The sequence below is a fragment of the Cicer arietinum genome, chromosome 2, assembly GCF_000331145.2.
Source record: "Cicer arietinum cultivar CDC Frontier isolate Library 1 chromosome 2, Cicar.CDCFrontier_v2.0, whole genome shotgun sequence".
Lineage (NCBI taxonomy): Eukaryota > Viridiplantae > Streptophyta > Magnoliopsida > Fabales > Fabaceae > Cicer > Cicer arietinum.
In genome coordinates, this window is record NC_021161.2 from 900,815 (window position 1) to 918,969 (window position 18,155).

Sequence of the window (18,155 nt, forward strand, 5' to 3'; positions counted from 1 at the left end):
TTTGGTTTGGCTAGATTTGCTCATGCACATAAATATGTGACCTATAATATTATTATAAGGAATTTTAAATAAATATACAATTTGGCTCTTAGGGTGTGTTTGGTTTTCTGCTGTGATAAAACTGAATTTTGAATGAGTCAATTTTGTAAAATTGATTCTGGTTAAAAGTTAGCTTGATGTAAATTGAATTTTGTTTGGATACAGACGTGTATAAAAGTGGGATGAACAATAAATCTAAGACAAACAAATCAATTGTATTGTAGAGGTAAAAATTCCATATTTTAGTTTTAAGTTATAATCCATTCTAGAGATAAAATCAAAGATAAAATCAATTTTATTCGACACTATCCGAACATATCAAAATCATTTCTACACCTATAGAATCAATTTTGCTTCCTCCAAAAGTGGAATCAAACATACATTTAAAAGTTGATACATTTTGTGTTCCTCTGATTTTTCTTTTTCAAGTCTTTGTTTAGGGATATAATGAAAGTTGTCTTTACAAGGTTTGAAGACCTCTCATGTCAAGTTAATTTTTGAATTGAGTTAGGTCAACTCCAAATTTCGTTTAAATGATCTAAAACAAAATATGTTAAATGATATCTTCAACTTATTTGTTACCTTTGCAAATAAAGATCATTAGATACAAACCTTAGATTACAACTTCATGATCAAATGAGACATAAGCAATGTTTCCACAACATAGAGCATACATAGATGATGAATTTTTGCCTGCATTTCTGGTAGAAGCTTAACCTAATATTTGAAATAGGAGGGGATAAAAGGTTGGTTTTGGATGGTGCATATTCGATCACCACAACAAAAATAAACCAACTACTCTTAAATGAAAGCTAAAATGGCAGAAAACTATGATCAATTATAGTTGATGTGATTTCAATCGCGGTCATGCAGATGCAGAGACATCAAAATACCATGATATCAAGACCATAACTTTGGAACATACTCGATGTTTACTCACAAGTATCAAGTATGGATACTACATGAATTTTGATGTACACATGTTTATGAGGTAACGAGTGATGTTCCTTTCCTAGTTGTTGATCTTTTATTTTTAAGCCAAAGAAACAAGACATGCAAAAACATCACAATAGGATGTCATGATTTAAGGCTTGATGCCATTCTGCATTTGTCTAATCTATTCTAGGAACGTAAATATATACAATTAAGGAGACAGATTCATTCCTGATTCACATAGGAAACTAAGATCCTAACAATCAAAATATATTCTAGTTGGTGACTTGGTGGTCTAAGTAGACACAGTAAACAAACAAAATATTTTATCTCTTCTCATATGAATAGTTCCATTACATAGATGAATTGATTGAATAAAAGTTACAAGCTTTTGTCAATTCAGTCTTAAAAATCATAATATATCTCAAGTTGTTTAACTGAATGCTAGATTCTAGGTAACAAGCTGAAAAAATGGTTCTAAGAACAATGTGAACAAACTTGAGGAAATGAACTTTGCCTTGAAGATTGTAGCAAATGCGAATTGAAGACTCACTCGCGATATTTAATAGCCGAAGAGCGCACATAAATATCCTTAACCAGCAATCTTATAACTTGGATTCGCCAAATTATCCAAACCAGAAACAACTTGAATAGATTCTATGACATCACCAACTTTGAGATCAGCTAAGAAATCTTCATTTTTGGTTACATAGCCAAAAACTGCATATCTACCATCCAATATATTTGCATTGCTTGGAGTTAGCTCACTTTCTTTCAACAGCCAAAATACTTGGCTAGAACCAGAGTTGTCCTCAAATTCCTACTCAACAACATAAAAGGAGTAAATTAAGGGTATGTTTGTCTAATTTTAAGATAACAGTGTATTTTTCTATAATAGAGAAAATCATTGTTTGGCCCTGTTGGCTGTTTGGATAAACAACTTAATTAACCACTTATAGGATAAACACTTGTCACATAAGTGCTTACGTATAAGTAGTTCTTAAACAACAAATATAAAGTCAAACCGTTTGTATATAAGCTATAAATTGCTTTCATAAACTATCTTGGAAAGCTTATAGAAATAAGTTGAAAACCGCTTATGGACGTGTAATAAGCTATCTTCATAAGTTTCTCAAATGGTTTCATAAATGCTCTTGTTAGTCGACAAACTCAAATAAATAAATCCAAATAGACCCTTAATATTTTCTTACCACACTCATTCAAATTAGATTTTTTTATAAGCTATTAAAAACAACTTCTTGCTTTAATAAAAAAAATCATTATTTTAGATTCTAATTAATTTCAAAAGCTTAAAGACAACATAATTAACCAGACTCAAAAAATTGATTTTTCACTGAAATAATCTGTAACAAATAGACTCTAAAAAGAAAGAAAGAATGAAAAGTGATTAGCATGCATAAAAAATGGCCATATCAAAGAATAGAGTCTTACATCTCTTGCCATCGCCATTGTTCCGAATGCATTAAAAGGAAGCTTTGTTTGAGCCTTGTACAGACCAAGCTCCTGTCCAAACAAGACACAAGTTTTGAAAACATACAAATAAATTTCAACATTTAATAATATGTGAAACTTCATGCAAGAAACTTTTAGCAGTGTAACACTTATTCCTGCTAATCATATAAAGGTTTGTGATATAGACCTCAATAGGTGCAAAAAGATTGGAAAAAACTGAAATTACTTGAAACAAATAAGAAATTTTCCAAAAGATATCAACCTATAAGTTTTAGGGCTATGAGCTCTTCATGGTATATATATTTTACCTCTAGAGTTTCTCCATAAACAGGTGCCTTTTCTCCATCTACCGTAATTTCTAATGGTATTGTCCTCATTTTCTCTGTACTTGGATCGATAAAACCCTCAGCAGGACCTTCTGGGTCACCGGTTTGGACAACAAACCCATCCGCTGCACAAAACAAGACGAAAACAAAACAAAAACAAGACTACCTTGGTGAAATGGATAACTAGAAAGCCTATTTTGGATATCCATATACAAAAAATTACATACTTCAATAATGGTTTATGTAGCATCGACACTTCAGATTGAAGACATATCTGGTGGTTGAACACCGACACGACACTGACACATGTAATTCAATTACTATAATTTTCTCAAATTATTTTCTCAAATTATTTTCTCAAATTATTGTAGGCGTTGACGTGTAAGTATCGTGTTTGGTGTTTGTATTTGTATTAGTGCTTCATAGGTAATGGTACAATATAATTCAGCTTCGATCACATACAAATGAAGTATTGATGGTCTAGTAATCTAATTACTTGTTAATGATAAAAAATGTAAATATCGGATTTCTTACCTCTCTGGATCTCCATGCCATCGTAAAAGTGCCGCTCTACCAAGTCGATGAAATTTCCAGCAGTCACGGGGGCATTATAACCGTCAAGAACTATGTGGAAAACACACTCTTCCAAGTTTGGATTGTCTTTAATCTTGACCTTCATATCTACAGCTGCTCTCCCTTTCAATAATGGCATATTTTGGTATTCCTCAGGAACTTCATATGGAAATCCATCAACCATGTCTTCTTCAACACTGCAGAAATGCAATGCCCCAGGAACATCTCAGCTGCAGTCAATGAAAGGTTATATATGAGAAAAATCTTTCTCAACAAGATTAGTTTTCCAAGTCCTCCTCAAATTTTCTATTGTTAGAAGGAGGGTGTTGTTTTGTTTACATCTTAAATCCTGTCAATATTCCTGTTGGCACGAGAAAAAATCCCCGCCTGCGGGACCTAGATGGGACAGTGCCCACAGGGATTCCCATGTACAGGTGAAAATTGACATCCCTAGTCAAGGTCGATCAAACATAGCAGGTTTTGGTAAACCAAATCAGTCTAGAGAGATCGTGCTAAACTTGGTAGGATTTGTAAGTGTCTAAATAAAACCTGAAGGGCTAATGAACTGGTTGTCTGTGTAACACCGACACTTTAGATTGAAGGCGTGTTCGGTGTCTGACACGTGTCAGCGTGCGCTACTAACACATGTATCAATTTCTTCCATTTTTCAAATGATTATCAGTGTCAATGCTTCATAGCCAGTTGCCAACCTAGCTTGCAATATCATGTTGTCAAAATGAATGCTTTTCACAAGCAGATTGACAAAGTGTGATCACTTGCTGCATAGTTATTTCGACATTAATATTTTAGGCACAGTTGGTTACGATAACCAGAACAACTTAAATAGTGATCCACTTATTAGACCAATGATCTAGCCCGTTGACTAGGTAGACTTTAAATCAATATAGTGACTTGGCTCAATAGATTAACGCTAACGCCTATAGCAGAAAATCTATGGACGGATAGGGTGTATATGTGGTTTATGCAAGTGATTTAGAAATCAAGGACTCACCCTCCAACATATTGAAGAAGTTCTTTCTGTTTCGGTCCAACGGCATCTCGATTCCTATCCTGCAGTATCAGTTCAAGCTCATCCATACCAGTTTCAAGCTTATCAAGCAGTTCAACTCCATGTTCTTTCTTCGATTCAGCTAAACCCGATACAATTAAGCTCTTCCCTTGCTTGAGAGCTCGAGACGCCTGCCTCACGTTCTGCATCTCATGTGAAATAATTCAGTTTCCATCCTTACGGGGAACAAAAACGAAACACAAAAGACAATATGAAGTCCAGATACTTCAAAATGGGAGATGTACCCGTGTCACACACGTATTGCATACTAATACTCTTAGAATACTTTCAGATATGTATCCTAGTATTATCTGAATTTTTTTGTTGTTATTTAAAAATTTGTTATCGGATACGTTTGAGATACTTGGTGGATACGTCTTCGTTAGGGTGCAATATAGACGAGAAATAGATCATATACAATCTGTGTGGGAAATGTAAAATCTCGACATAAAAAGAATAAAGAATCTTACTCTTTCGACAGAGTCGAGTGCCTTGACTCCAGCAATCTTGAGACTATCTGTAATATCTTCAAGCGGTTTTTGAACTTCTCTAATCGCCTTATTGTCAATAGGAAGAGCATATCTCAACAATGCCCCGGGGTCCTTAATCGGCGGTCCAGATATCAATACAGATAGATCAGGTAAAACCGAGTTAGCTGCACCCGCATTGTTAGGCCACCCGAATGTAGGAACTCCAGTTATTAACCCAACTGCTAGTGCTATAGATATCGCACATTGCTTGAAGCAAAATGATTTTTCTTTCTGCATCAAAATTCAACACAATAAACTTTGTGACTCGAATTGTACATAGCAGTAATCTCAAGTTTCATTGTAAACATAAGAAGACAAGGTAAATAATAACAATCAAGTACATGAAATGTTTCTAATTAAATTGAAAAATGAAAAACAAAAGAGTAAAAGAAGTATTTAGAGTTAACATCTTATCAAATAGGCAATGCATATGATTCCCAACTACACAGTATTTATTACAAGTAGTACTGAAGATTGAAGCAACTAATCAATAATCATGAGCTATGAACCATTGACACAAACACAAGACACGACACTAATATGTTGACACTGATAATAATTTGTAAAATTGGAGAAATCAAACATAACTACATATGTCAGTGTCACGTTACTGACTGCCAAACACTAGATACACATTCAATCTAAAGTGTCAGAAAAACAAGTGATTAGTACCATTCCCCATTTTTGTGGAGAAATTACTTGTACATAAACATGATATGAAGAAAAACAAACCTTAAAAATACAAAAATTCACCTTCCAAACATGCATTCTAAACAAGATAAAAGTCATCAAACTTCAAAATTAGCAAATGGGGTATCATATCTTAAAAAAATTCAAAATTCCAAAAACAAATTTATTCTTTAAAAAACACCTTATACTAAAAATAAAATTGTCAAAAATCACTTGCATAATCTCAAATTCATACCAAAGAAACAACATATTATTTAAAAAAGAACAAATTTTTAAAAAACTTACATGTTTGTCATGAAATTGAGAATGATGGGGTTGTTGTGGTGGTTGGTAAGAGCAACGAGTAGTGAAACTTCGAAGTCCAACATTGGTATGAGAAAATTGGTAATTAAGAAACTTAGAGTGTTTATTGGAATGAAACAAAATGGGGGTAGTTGGAAAATTGGCACAGTAATGAAGAGAGATGATAGATGAAGCCATTGAAATTAGAGAACAAAACTCATATGTGAGACAGTGGAAGTGAAGTTACAAATTTTTTGAGAAAGATAAGGTTTTGAGAAAGTTGAGGTTTATGTTTTGTAAAAATGGGTCATCATTGATTGGAATGTCTTCGTCCATTCATCTTGATACTCTAGATAAGATAACATAACATTCAGCCCACGTAATCTTGTTTTTTTATTTTTTTTTAAGAGATTGACTAATATGAGAGTGTAAACAATTTTAACACAAATATTGGATATGATTGTGTAATTACTTTATGATTATAATTGAAATTGTAAAGTGAAGTCAATTGTTTTATTAATTTGTCTCGTTCTTTTTCTCTCTCATAAGGTAATTATAATTAAAGTTAGACATTAAATGTGAATATCTCTTGTTGAAAAAATTTGAACTATGGTTAATTATGTTGCAGAAAATTAATTCATTCTATTAGATTCAACTTTAGTTGATATATTAGATTTTATTTAAGGATTAAATAAATTTTTTATTAAAAATAAAAATTTGATATTTTTAATCTCTAATAATAAAAATAGGAATTAAAAATATATAATTTTTTTTAAAGACTAAACTTAAAAAGTCGTAATTTTATAAGGACTAAAAATATATTTAAATTTAACGATGAGATCTACCGATGGTCACTCTTAATATTTTTTTTAAACATTATTCTCTTATTTGATGAAATACTAGGTTCCACTCTTTTAAAAATAAATCTCACGTGAAATGAATATGTATAAATTTCTCAAATAAGAGATTGAGAGTTATAAAGACAATGTGTCATTTTTTTTTTAATCTTAGAAGAGATGATAATTTTCATCATAATTAATTCATACAACTGTGAGGTTTCAAGTTCGAACTCGAGATAAAACGTTCAACTTAATATTATCGACATTTATCAGTTGAATTAGAACAAATAATATGCAACTTTAGTAATCCATTTTTTCAATTAGACAATTTGGATCTCTCTAATACAATAATTGTGGGTGATAAAAAATATTATAATTGTGGCAGTGTAATATTTAATGTGATTTATTGTTAGAAATTAAGAAATACAATCAAACATAAAAATATAATGGGAAAATCTAAAATTAAAATAAAATAAAAAAACTTCGATAGTTGTCTAATAACAACTAAAAAAAATATTGTGCGAATTTTTTTATAATACATAGACTAATTTTAAATATCTAGTTATTTTTAATATAATCACAGTTTTTAAAATAAATATATGAACTACATCTTAAAAATTATTAACACAAATATAAGATAAAAGAAGAAAATCAATTCAAATTTAAAGTATTTTTTATTGATGCATCTGATAAAAAAAATTAGAACTAGATATATATAGTATTGATATTTTTCCTCTTTTATAATACTAAGAAATATGAAACTTTTTTAAGATAGTAAATTTCAACCAACTCTATGTGGCCAATGTAAGTATGAGTTGGTGTTGAGAAAGAAAGTGATTAGCTTTATAGTTTGTTTATGTGTAGTCTTTAATTAGCATGATATATATTTGGTCTAACAAGTGCCCAAGTATATCATTATGATTATGGCTTGATCAAGAGACTTTTTGGGCAATTGTAAAGCAAACTAAGGGACCATAAACACGTAATCTTTCCAAGTGAGTCAAAGAGCATCTTCATCAGATCACAATATGGTATCACTATTTTTTTCAATATCTATACTTTCCCCACCTTAATCCCTATGAAGATTCTTGATTTGTCCTTGAGCGTCTCTTCATCTCTATCCACGTCACTTATCTCATTCTTACGTTTAAAAGTGAGAAATCTCGAGAGATTTTTTTAAAGTATATTTGAAAGTTTCTTTTAAAGAAATCTCTACCTTTAAAAAAATCCTAATGCATAGTAAACAAAATATAGCCAACATTTTGATATACACATTTTGTAGTGAATATTTTTAAAATAAACAATTCATTTTAGATAATAAATCAAATAATATCAACAATTGATAAATAAATCAATAGTTGATATTATATATATATATACATGATTCAATCATAAATAGTTATAAATATAATTTTTAATTTTTTTACTTTATCGATATTTTTACTTTAAAGGAGTTAAATTCCGCATTTTGATATACGATGATACTTTTTTATTCCATTTGTAAACTTTAAAATAAACAAATAAATAAATAAATTATATAATATGTTGTGCAGATAACGTAAAATGATAAAGTGAATCTTTTTTATACAATTTAAAGTAAATATTCATATGTTTTATCAAAATATATAACATTCGAATCATTTTTCCTATGACTAGTTCTTCAACGAATACATGAAAAAATATATATATATAAATAATATTTTTTAGTCTATTTAATACAAACGTTTGTTAGAAAATCGAAAAGTAAAACATGTTTAGAATTAATATAAAAAACAAAAGTAATAACTATATTATCATAATTACTAAAACACAAACAAAAACAACAAAAAAACATAATTAATAAGATATATATATATATATATTTAAATTTTCCATGCATATATTATAATGTTAATGAAGCATTAAGAATGAAGTCTATATATGAAAAACTTTTGTTTCTCTCTCACTTTTGTTGTATGAACTTTGGAACATTAGTATTTGGATGGATATTGACTTTTCCTTAGGAATAAAATAAATACTTTCATTAATTAAATTATATTTTATCAATATATTTACCATTATTATAAATACAAAGTGAAACATCTCAGTTCGAGAGTAATTCAAGTACTATAATTAAAAAAATATTAATTAATATTGCATTTAAAATTGGAATAATAATTTATTTTGAGATAATTTTTTTATAAATGAATCACTCATTATAAAACAGATAAAATAAAATTTTATATTAAAAGTTATAACACCAGATTCTAAATCTACTAATCTCTACATAGAGAAATTTGAAAAGTAAGACGAATCAAAATCTATTATATTCTAAAAGATCGTCCAATAATAAGCCCATAATTATATTTAATCGTTATTACACATAATCTTGAATGGCTTTATGCGTGCTAAAACTTAATTACAGACATTAGATGCAACTATTAAACGTTTACTACTACACAATGATTATAAATAAATCTAATCTAATATTTCAATTTTAATATCTTCATATTAAAAATAAAAAAGATCTACGTATTAAAAATATTTAATCAATTTATGTGGATTCATTTTTATCTTACATTAATTTAGGTGGATTTATTAGACAAACTACATACATTAATTATAAAGAAAATACTAATAAATATTATGAAGGCATTGATTAAAAAAATAAATATATAAATATGATATTGAAAAATAACGTGTTCTAACTTGTTTTTTGGGTACACACTTCAATTAATTTTTATATATATTCGATATGTGTATACATTATGTCTTTTTGGTTACAATATATATACTAATACACAATATAGTAAATCTAAATAAAGGTAACTTACTCAATGTAGATATGATATGACTAGTAACGGAATTCTATTTTGTTCATCAACGAGATGAAGTCATTTACATCAAGCACTCCATCTGCATATTGTAAAACAAAATATATTTTGTAAAAAATATCTAGCAATTATGGGAAGAAATTTACCAACGTTAATGCAAACATAATTAAAAACTTGTATAATCAAAATAAAGTTGTGTATTAATAATTTTATTTCATGAATTTATAACATTTTCTTAACAAGTTCATAGTATTTTTGATACGTTACTTCAAATAATATTTTAATTTATAATATATTATAATTTTTTTTATTATCTTAATTGAAAATTGAATATGATATGGGATTAATTTTTAAATAGACACTACGGCATCTATTTTATTTTATTTTTTCTTATCAGGGCTGGACTAATTCCCAAATTGATGACTCATTCATTCAACATTTGTTAGAGAAAATTTCATCTCTGATGTGAAGAACATTTGCTATAGATTAAAGAGAGATATTGTGTCTAATATATTAACCTTTCAAAAAAAATAGTCTAAATGAATCCTTATTATTTTTAGTAAAAATTGAAAAATAAAAGACAAATAAAATATATTATTAAAATTTACTTAAAATTGTCAGGTTCACCGCATGACCATGTTATTAGACAATTCTGTCTTCTAAAATATTATTTTTAATCAATAATATAATTTTTCTTCTTTATACATTTGAGTTCCTATTATGATAACTTACTGATTTTGGGAGCTTCAACAATCATTTTCGTGATCTCAGTAAAATTAAAGTTATGCCATAGCATTTATGCATAGACTTCGATGCATAGACTTCGATGTCTGTTGCACGTATTTTTTCCTGCAGTGAGAAATAAAATTGATATATTTAATTTAAATTTTGAATCAAATACGTAAAAAAAAATTAATTTACTTTTATTTATATTTGAAATCAAAGTAATACTATAATTACTAGTATGTAACCCGTGCGCACGGAAACAATGTACATTTTAATAAATAAATTGTTATATTAATATATATATATATATATATATAATTAAATAAATATTTAGATCTTATAAAATTCTCTATAAATATTTCGACTATTTTGATTTTGGTTGTAACTTTTATAAAAATAAAGTACATTTAGTAACTATTACTAATAAGACTTCGTTTTGTGAAAGATTAGACTAAAAATTATCATAATTCTATAAGAATTAAAATAAATAAAAAATATTTTATGAAAACTAAACACATACTTAACTTTAAAATATTTGACTAAATTGTGATTTTGATGCAAAAGTGTATTTATAATACTTACTTGATTAATGTTATAGAAAAATTAACTTACTTGATCTATAGTTGCAATCATGGAATCCAAAACGTTTTGGAATTTCCGGGTACTCTGGGCTGGAGTCTTCTCGAGATGACTTATAACACACGAAGAAGTTGAGTATTTTGCGCAAGAAAAGATAAGGAGATACCATTGTGGTTTGAGCAAGAGCACCAAATCACCACCACTACCACAATTGGAATTTGAAATAAGGTGTTAAAACTATTCTTTCCTCACTTGCTTCTGATTTTACAATAAATAGTATAAGAACACGTGCACTTCAATTATACTTAATAATTACTATTAAATATTAATAAATAAAATTAAAAAATATTATACATGCAAAATTTACTATTCTTTATCACGTAATATAATAAAAAAAATAGATTTATATAATTTAAATTTAAACCATGATATTTTCTTTAACACATTTTATTTATATATAAAATGGAATGAATATATTTATTATTATTTTTAAATTAATTATTTATAGGGTATACGATGGAGAAATTTATAAAACATTTTTTATTATTTAATATGAGACTACAAAAACATAACAATATAGTGTTAATAGTAGTGACAACTATCTTTGACACTACGAGAAAAAAAAACAAAGCAATGTCACACAATTGCACATAGACAACATTATAGACAATTAAACATGAAAAAAATTACAAAAATTGTATCGAAACCACTTATTTAAATAAAAGAAGAAAACAAAATAACTAAGTTGAATGACACTTTTATATTGTAAGATAAATTAGTAGTATTAATAAGGAGTATGTTTGTAAAAAAATAATAAATACACTTATTAAAATAAAATAACACTTATATTTAGAGACAAAATTTTCCTAAAAAGTGTTTATAATTAGAGACAGATATAGTAATAATCAAGACCTGAAAATGCAACAAAATTCTTTTTATAATATAGACAAAATGTATATATTAATTGAATCATTTAATATTTTATTAAAAAATATTTAATGCAGGTGGTTGATTATTTGAAAGAAAAAAAAGACAATTTAGTAAATTTATTTATATTTTACATATATCATAAGTAAGATTTAATGCAAACATCATTTTATAAATTTTAAAGATTAGTACAATAAAATTAATTTTTAAATATTCATGGAAATTATTTTAATTTTAATATTATAAAAAAAATGCCAACATAATCATAGTCTAGATTTTAACCAAATAACGGCTAACAACTATATATTTTGGCTATAAATAAATTTATGACATAATTTGGTTCTTGGCTTATCCTCATTTAGATTGAGGCTAGTCAAATATGTTATTCAAACTTTGCCTAATTTATTTAAATTTAGAATAAGATGTCAAATCAAATAATATTATATATGTTTGTTGAGTTAAAAATTAAAGAAAATTTTGAGTGGTAATTTCTACCCATCCAAATTTGTGTAAAATAGGAAGTGTTGAAATTTTTCTCTATGGGTTGATAATGACGGGTATGTATTGTGAGTGCATTTTCGAACAATATAGAGTTGTTCTAACTTGGAAACCATTGTACTCCTTTCCATGAAAATGTGGAGGATTCAATTGCTTGGAAAAACTCAATAATTATTCAAAGAATTTCACATGCACGCAACAAGTGAATATTTACAAAGTTTGTAATAATAATGTCATCCTAATATTTTTTTAAAAGAACAGAAGGGCCATATTGAGATCAGATTGCAGACACAGTTGGATTTGGAACATGATCACCATCATCATCATCTTTGTTTTCTCCGTTGAACCAGTAATAAGCATATAGTATGAGCTGAACAAGTCCAGAGATAACTCCAATACCATTGCTGATCTGCAAGAATTAATACAAAGGTGAGATATTAATCAACAATGGGTTAAAAATCTTTCATATTCTAGAACTATTCAAATATTAATTACTCACAATAATATAAGAAAAAAATGAGTGAATGAAAATTGATGTAATTGTTTCAAATTTTAGACCAAAGACATTAATTACCAGGACATAAATGTCAAAAGGGTGGATGAGAGCATATGTTGTCCAGCACGCTCCATTAAGGAAGTTAGTCAAAGAGAGCCAGAATGGCATGTATTTCACACTCTTTGTTTTGATAACCTTTGCCTGTTCATTATTTGTAACAAAACATCAACAAGAGTTAATTTGGAGTGAAACACTTCATATATGCCCGTTTCTTACCAATTCTAAAAAAATTGATTTTACTATTTCAATAATTGGAGATTTAAAAAAAAAAACATAAATTGTTTTGTTTTGTTTGTCTTAGTAAAAATCAATTTTCTAAAAAAAAAAATTAATTTTCTAAAAATGATTTTTTTAAAACTACTCAAAATCGTTTATTTATATATTCTTAATTTTTATTTAAAAATTGTAATAAACATATGACACTTTTGAAAGAAAACAACTTTTTTAAAAAGAAATTTTTTTACTGAGTAAACTTCAAGTCATATATAAAGTATATGGGATAGAAGTTAATTACTTACCATGATGGTAAGAGGAGAGACGTACATTATTATGTTGAAGATATCACAGATAATACCAACCACTAAAGACCTTTTGGTAGTGCCATGTAGTGCCAACATTGTTATAAGAACGATGGCAGCAAAGAAAAAAGCCTCTATGAGAACATAAAGTATCAACCTCTTCTGAAATTAGGGAAAAACAGTAGTGAGTAGCAGAATATATAGGAAATCATTGAACTTTCAAATAAGCAACTTGGTTTGGTTGGGCTTCTCTTAAAAGAAAAAACAGAACATTTGAGAAATTAAAAGCTTCTCTTAAAATATCAGTTAAAAGTTAATCAAACTAAATCATGCTAGGCAAGTGCGTTTAAAGATTTGGTAGTTAACTTAAGTAGGAGAATTATGGAATCATTTTTTTTTTTAAATATAAATAAATTTTAACAACTTCTATCTTATTTATTGATATAATTTTATATTATCTCTCACTTAATTTAATTTTTTATATATTTATCTAAAAGAATTAATTTTTACTTACAATCCATTGTAAAGAGAGTATGTATCATATAAAATATTGATAGAATTCAATGATTATACAAGATTTATCAACGGTCAACAAAGAGAAAAAACAGTGGTTTTATAGGCTAGTATGAGAGATAATTAATAAGAATGAATTATTTTTTGATATAGTTACTTTTCACACATGTTTAGTAATATATTAATTAAAGACAAATTTTAGAATAATTTATAAAAAATAGTCATGAATTAATGAATGGCATGGAGAATCAGGGTTGAAGTATATACATACCCTTCCTTTGTTGTTGGAATAGATAAAAAATATGGTAAGATAGACGAACTCGAATAGAAGCCCAACGCTATTGATAGTAACGACCAAAATGCTGTTTGGATGCACAAAAGGCATTCCGTAGAATACCCAAAATGCACAATTTAATAATGTAGCTATGTATGGGTCAGGCTTGAACTCCTCCACATCCTTTTGCTTTATAATCTTATAGAAAGTTGGACTGCAATATTCATACATTACATTATAACAAACCAATCAATAATTTTAACATAATATCACTTTTTTCCACCCACAAAACACTATCACTTTTAATTTAAATTAGAATATCCAGTTCTAAAATGGAAAATATTTTGTTACAAAAAAAAAAATTGTGACTAAACATTTAATCTTGTCAATAAAATAATTTTACACCTAATGAGAAATCACAATATATCCAAATAAGTATATTTTGTAATTGAAACTTAAAAATAACAGTCAAATATTGCACTCTAATTAGATGTAAGTGTAATTTCCACTAACTATGCATGTTCTATTTTCTCTATGTTAATGCAGTTCGTCAGAAAATCTAGATACACAAGAAAGTTATAATTTAATAAAAACTATAAAATAGCATTTTATTTCATCATATATATTAAGAATAATGGTTTGTTAAAAAAAAAAATCGTTATGAAGTATTACTACATATCAAATTAGTAAATTTTGATTAAATATCTAAAACTGTTTAACTCTATAATTGTAAAATTTATATATGATTATTGAGAGAGTAAAGTTGATTCAAATATGTATTTTTTGTTTTGGTAAATTTAAAATTATGTTTGGTATCACGTTGAATTTATCACAATAACGACAAATTATTATGATTTTGCTAAAACTTTAAAGTTTTAAATTTAAACTCATAAATAGTTAAAATAAAATAAAAAAATAAATAACATGGCAATGATGATGTGGAAACTTGTAGCACCAAAATATGATAATCTTAAATTATAGGGATAAAATCTAAAAATAAATTCAAATGAATGAAACCAAAACTTGGCAAAATGTGAGATATCAAAATCACATATAACACCTAAACTTTGTTAGTACTTATATAAGTCACTATAAATAAGTTATACAATGATGTTTAGATTTGAAACGTATTTATAATAGTTGTTGAATATATCAAACTTTCATAAACATACATAAATCTATCTTTTGTTACAATAACTTTAATACTACAACAGTTTTAATACTCGAATGCATTTTCTGACCATTAATTTAATCCTTGGATATATTTTTTGTTATTCAATTAAATTCATAAAATAACCATCAAAACATACATTTAAAGTGCAATTTTATTTTATAAGATTATATATTATAAGATGTGTTTTAATTTCAGTGCTATGGTAACAAGTATCAACATCTCATAAATCAAGAAACTAAATTGTCTACTTTTTACCAAAAATTAAATATTTTGTCACCATACATAAATAATAACTGAAATTTAAATTTCATACTAGTACCCTACAGAAAAACAGGGGGCGTTCATTGAGTTCAGTGTTGGGTTAATTAATTTACCTTATATACTCATTAAACTCAATAAATTTACTGATAAGAACAAAAAGAAAAATAGAGTGCATTATCACTACTTACTTTACATGCAAGATAAATCACGATTCACGCATACACAAAAAAATAAAAAATAAAAAAATAACAGAGTAAAGAGAGAAAGAGAGTTTAATTACGCTGGTGAGAAGAACAAACCGAACGAGATAACATTGCCTGCATTATTCAAAATAACATCGATCAAATTATTTTTTCATACATAATTAAATTGATTAATTTAATTATCAGAAAAAAAAGGTTAAAATTAACGGAAACCGAAAAACTTATGGAACTGAATTAACGAAAATTAATGAATCATAAACACATTAATTAATGCAATGCAAATCAAATTAAAACTCGAACATAGAAATTCAATTCATATTTGTTACGAATGAAAAAGAGAAGATGAAGTATAATAAGAAACCTATAATTCCAACAATGTTACGAGCTAATGAAGCGGTCACCATTTTTGTGCAGAGATAATGCAAAACAGAAAACACGTTGAAAAGAAAAGAGAGAGAAAGAGAAGAAGAAGAAGAAGAAGAACAGAATGCGTGAGCGAAGAAGGAGACTGAAACAAGTTACGGTTATATAGAGTTTTTTTATTTCTATTTTTTTTTTATTAGTAGAAATTTGTTTTTGAAAAACTAATATATTTGTAATCGCGATATTTACAACTTTATTTTCGGAGTTTAAGTTGGTGTTTTTTCAAAAGTTGTTATTAAAACAACTTTTTTCTTTAAACCTATCTGTATTGAAATTTTTAGGTATTTCGTTAATATCATTATAAATTTAATTTAAGCATGTAAGTTGGTATTATTAAACTGAATATTATTTCTCAAATCTAAATATAAAATTTTATAATTTTGTACGAATTTTTTATTATTATTTAAATATAAATTAAAAAAATTAATCTAAATTCAAATTTTAGCATTAAACAAAGTTAAAACCTATTTTTAATTTGTAATTTTTATTATTTTATTCGACATTTATAATAAAACTACGACACAAAGTTATGCATATAAAAAAAAATAGTTCTAGTAATAAATTTATGTAAAAGTGTTTATCATTTTGATGTACAATTACTGATATCATAAGAAATATTTTTTTTCTACATTAAATAGATAAAGTTTTGTAAATAAATTATTAATAGATCTAAAATGGTATTAAAGGGAAAAAAATATAAAATAGAAGGGGATTTGTATAGTATATTTAAAAATTAAAATGTTTTGGTACGTTTTTTTTTCTCTAAATCAATAAATTAACAATTATTTTACGAATTAAAGAATTATTTACCGACTTTTGTATTTTTGAAAAGATAATTTCATAAGAAAAAATATCATTTCATTGTTTATAAATATTATACTAAAATTTTATATTTTATCATAAAAAATATAGAATATTCACTATTATGAATAACAAAAATTAAAAACAAAATTATTTTATTTATATTTTGATAAATAATATTTAGTTATTATAATTATATAAATACTAAGAAATATTTAAAAAAAATACTTATTTAACTATTTATTTAAATATTAAATATACCACTTAAGGATAAATTCTCAAAATAGAATCTTATAATTAAGTATAAAGGTAGCACTTCTTATTTTAGGTTTTTGGTTTAGATTGCATTTTTGGCTTTCAAGAATTTAGAGGATTTTGATCCCTTAACGAAAATGCAGGGGTTTGTTTACTTTCATGGATGGATGAGAGGCTGACGTGGCTACTAATAGAACTATAATCGATTAGTTTTGTTAATTTACAAATTATAGAATTTTTAGATAAGTTAATTTAAATAATTAATATTTTAAAGTATATAATTTATTTATTTATTTTAATTTAAAATAAATGAAATAGATAAATAAATACAAAATATATAAATTGATAAATTTTAAATTAGTACTTTTAAAATATTTCAAATACTAATTAATAATATTTTTTATATCATTTATATTTTAAATTAATTAAACTATTAAGTTTATTAAACATTTCCAATATCTTATCACCTATTAACTGTAGTTATATTATAAGGATCAAATATCAATCAAGTTGTTAGTTTTGTTAGTAACTTACTAGCTATCTAACTCAAATGGTCACAAAAATATAATCTTTCATTCAATTAGTATTCAATGAGCACAAAAATGTAATATTTCCGTCAATTAATATGAGGTTTATTCAATAAAATTTATTTTTTATTATACTATATATTACGTTGTAAGTTAATTTTACATATAAAACGTAAGTAATTAGTTTGGTTTCTATGTCATGGCCAAATTCATTATTTCTTAATATATGTGTGTTCAAAACTAAAAGAAATAAAATTTAGGGAAAAAAATTTATTAATTAGATTAAAAGATAGTTTATATACTATAGCTGATTTGTAGTTTTTATTTTTTTATTTTTTAAATGTTCTACTTGG

General features: G+C 26.3%; 2 protein-coding genes across 2 annotated transcripts; both read right to left on the reverse strand.

Moving 5' to 3' along the window:
- Positions 1-1,281: 1,281 nt before the first annotated feature.
- Positions 1,282-6,244, reverse strand: LOC101505391 (peptidyl-prolyl cis-trans isomerase CYP38, chloroplastic). The gene is made up of 7 exons (XM_004489237.3): positions 5,919-6,244; positions 4,884-5,174; positions 4,357-4,556; positions 3,306-3,541; positions 2,754-2,896; positions 2,425-2,496; positions 1,282-1,792 (listed from the first exon to the last, which is right to left on the reverse strand). The coding sequence occupies exons 1-7, from the start codon at positions 6,111-6,113 to the stop codon at positions 1,565-1,567; spliced, it is 1,365 nt and encodes a 454-aa protein (XP_004489294.1). The 5' UTR covers positions 6,114-6,244; the 3' UTR covers positions 1,282-1,564.
- A 6,102-nt stretch (positions 6,245-12,346) lies between these two features.
- Positions 12,347-16,296, reverse strand: LOC101505723 (bidirectional sugar transporter SWEET7b-like). Its single transcript, XM_004489238.4, has 6 exons — positions 16,158-16,296; positions 15,874-15,910; positions 14,156-14,372; positions 13,372-13,533; positions 12,872-12,994; positions 12,347-12,706 (listed from the first exon to the last, which is right to left on the reverse strand). Exons 1-6 carry the CDS (start codon positions 16,198-16,200, stop codon positions 12,575-12,577), a joined length of 714 nt encoding a protein of 237 aa, XP_004489295.1. The 5' UTR covers positions 16,201-16,296; the 3' UTR covers positions 12,347-12,574.
- Between the last annotated feature and the right edge of the window lie 1,859 nt (positions 16,297-18,155).

What these genes read in the sequence shown, in the direction of transcription:
- LOC101505391 (XM_004489237.3), bottom strand. Translation starts at nt 6,113, where the DNA reads ATGGCTTCATCTATCATCTCTCTTCATTACTGTGCCAATTTTCCAACT. An exon ending in CTCAATTTCATGACAAACAT is followed by an intron (nt 5,175 to 5,918) that starts GTAAGTTTTTTA and finishes ATTTTGATGCAG; the next exon opens with AAAGAAAAATCATTTTGCTT. An exon ending in CACTCGACTCTGTCGAAAGA is followed by an intron (nt 4,557 to 4,883) that starts GTAAGATTCTTT and finishes CATGAGATGCAG; the next exon opens with AACGTGAGGCAGGCGTCTCG.
- LOC101505723 (XM_004489238.4), bottom strand. Translation starts at nt 16,200, where the DNA reads ATGGTGACCGCTTCATTAGCTCGTAACATTGTTGGAATTATAG. An exon ending in GGTTTGTTCTTCTCACCAGC is followed by an intron (nt 14,373 to 15,873) that starts GTAATTAAACTC and finishes TGAATATTGCAG; the next exon opens with TCCAACTTTCTATAAGATTA. An exon ending in TCTCTCCTCTTACCATCATG is followed by an intron (nt 12,995 to 13,371) that starts GTAAGTAATTAA and finishes AATAATGAACAG; the next exon opens with GCAAAGGTTATCAAAACAAA.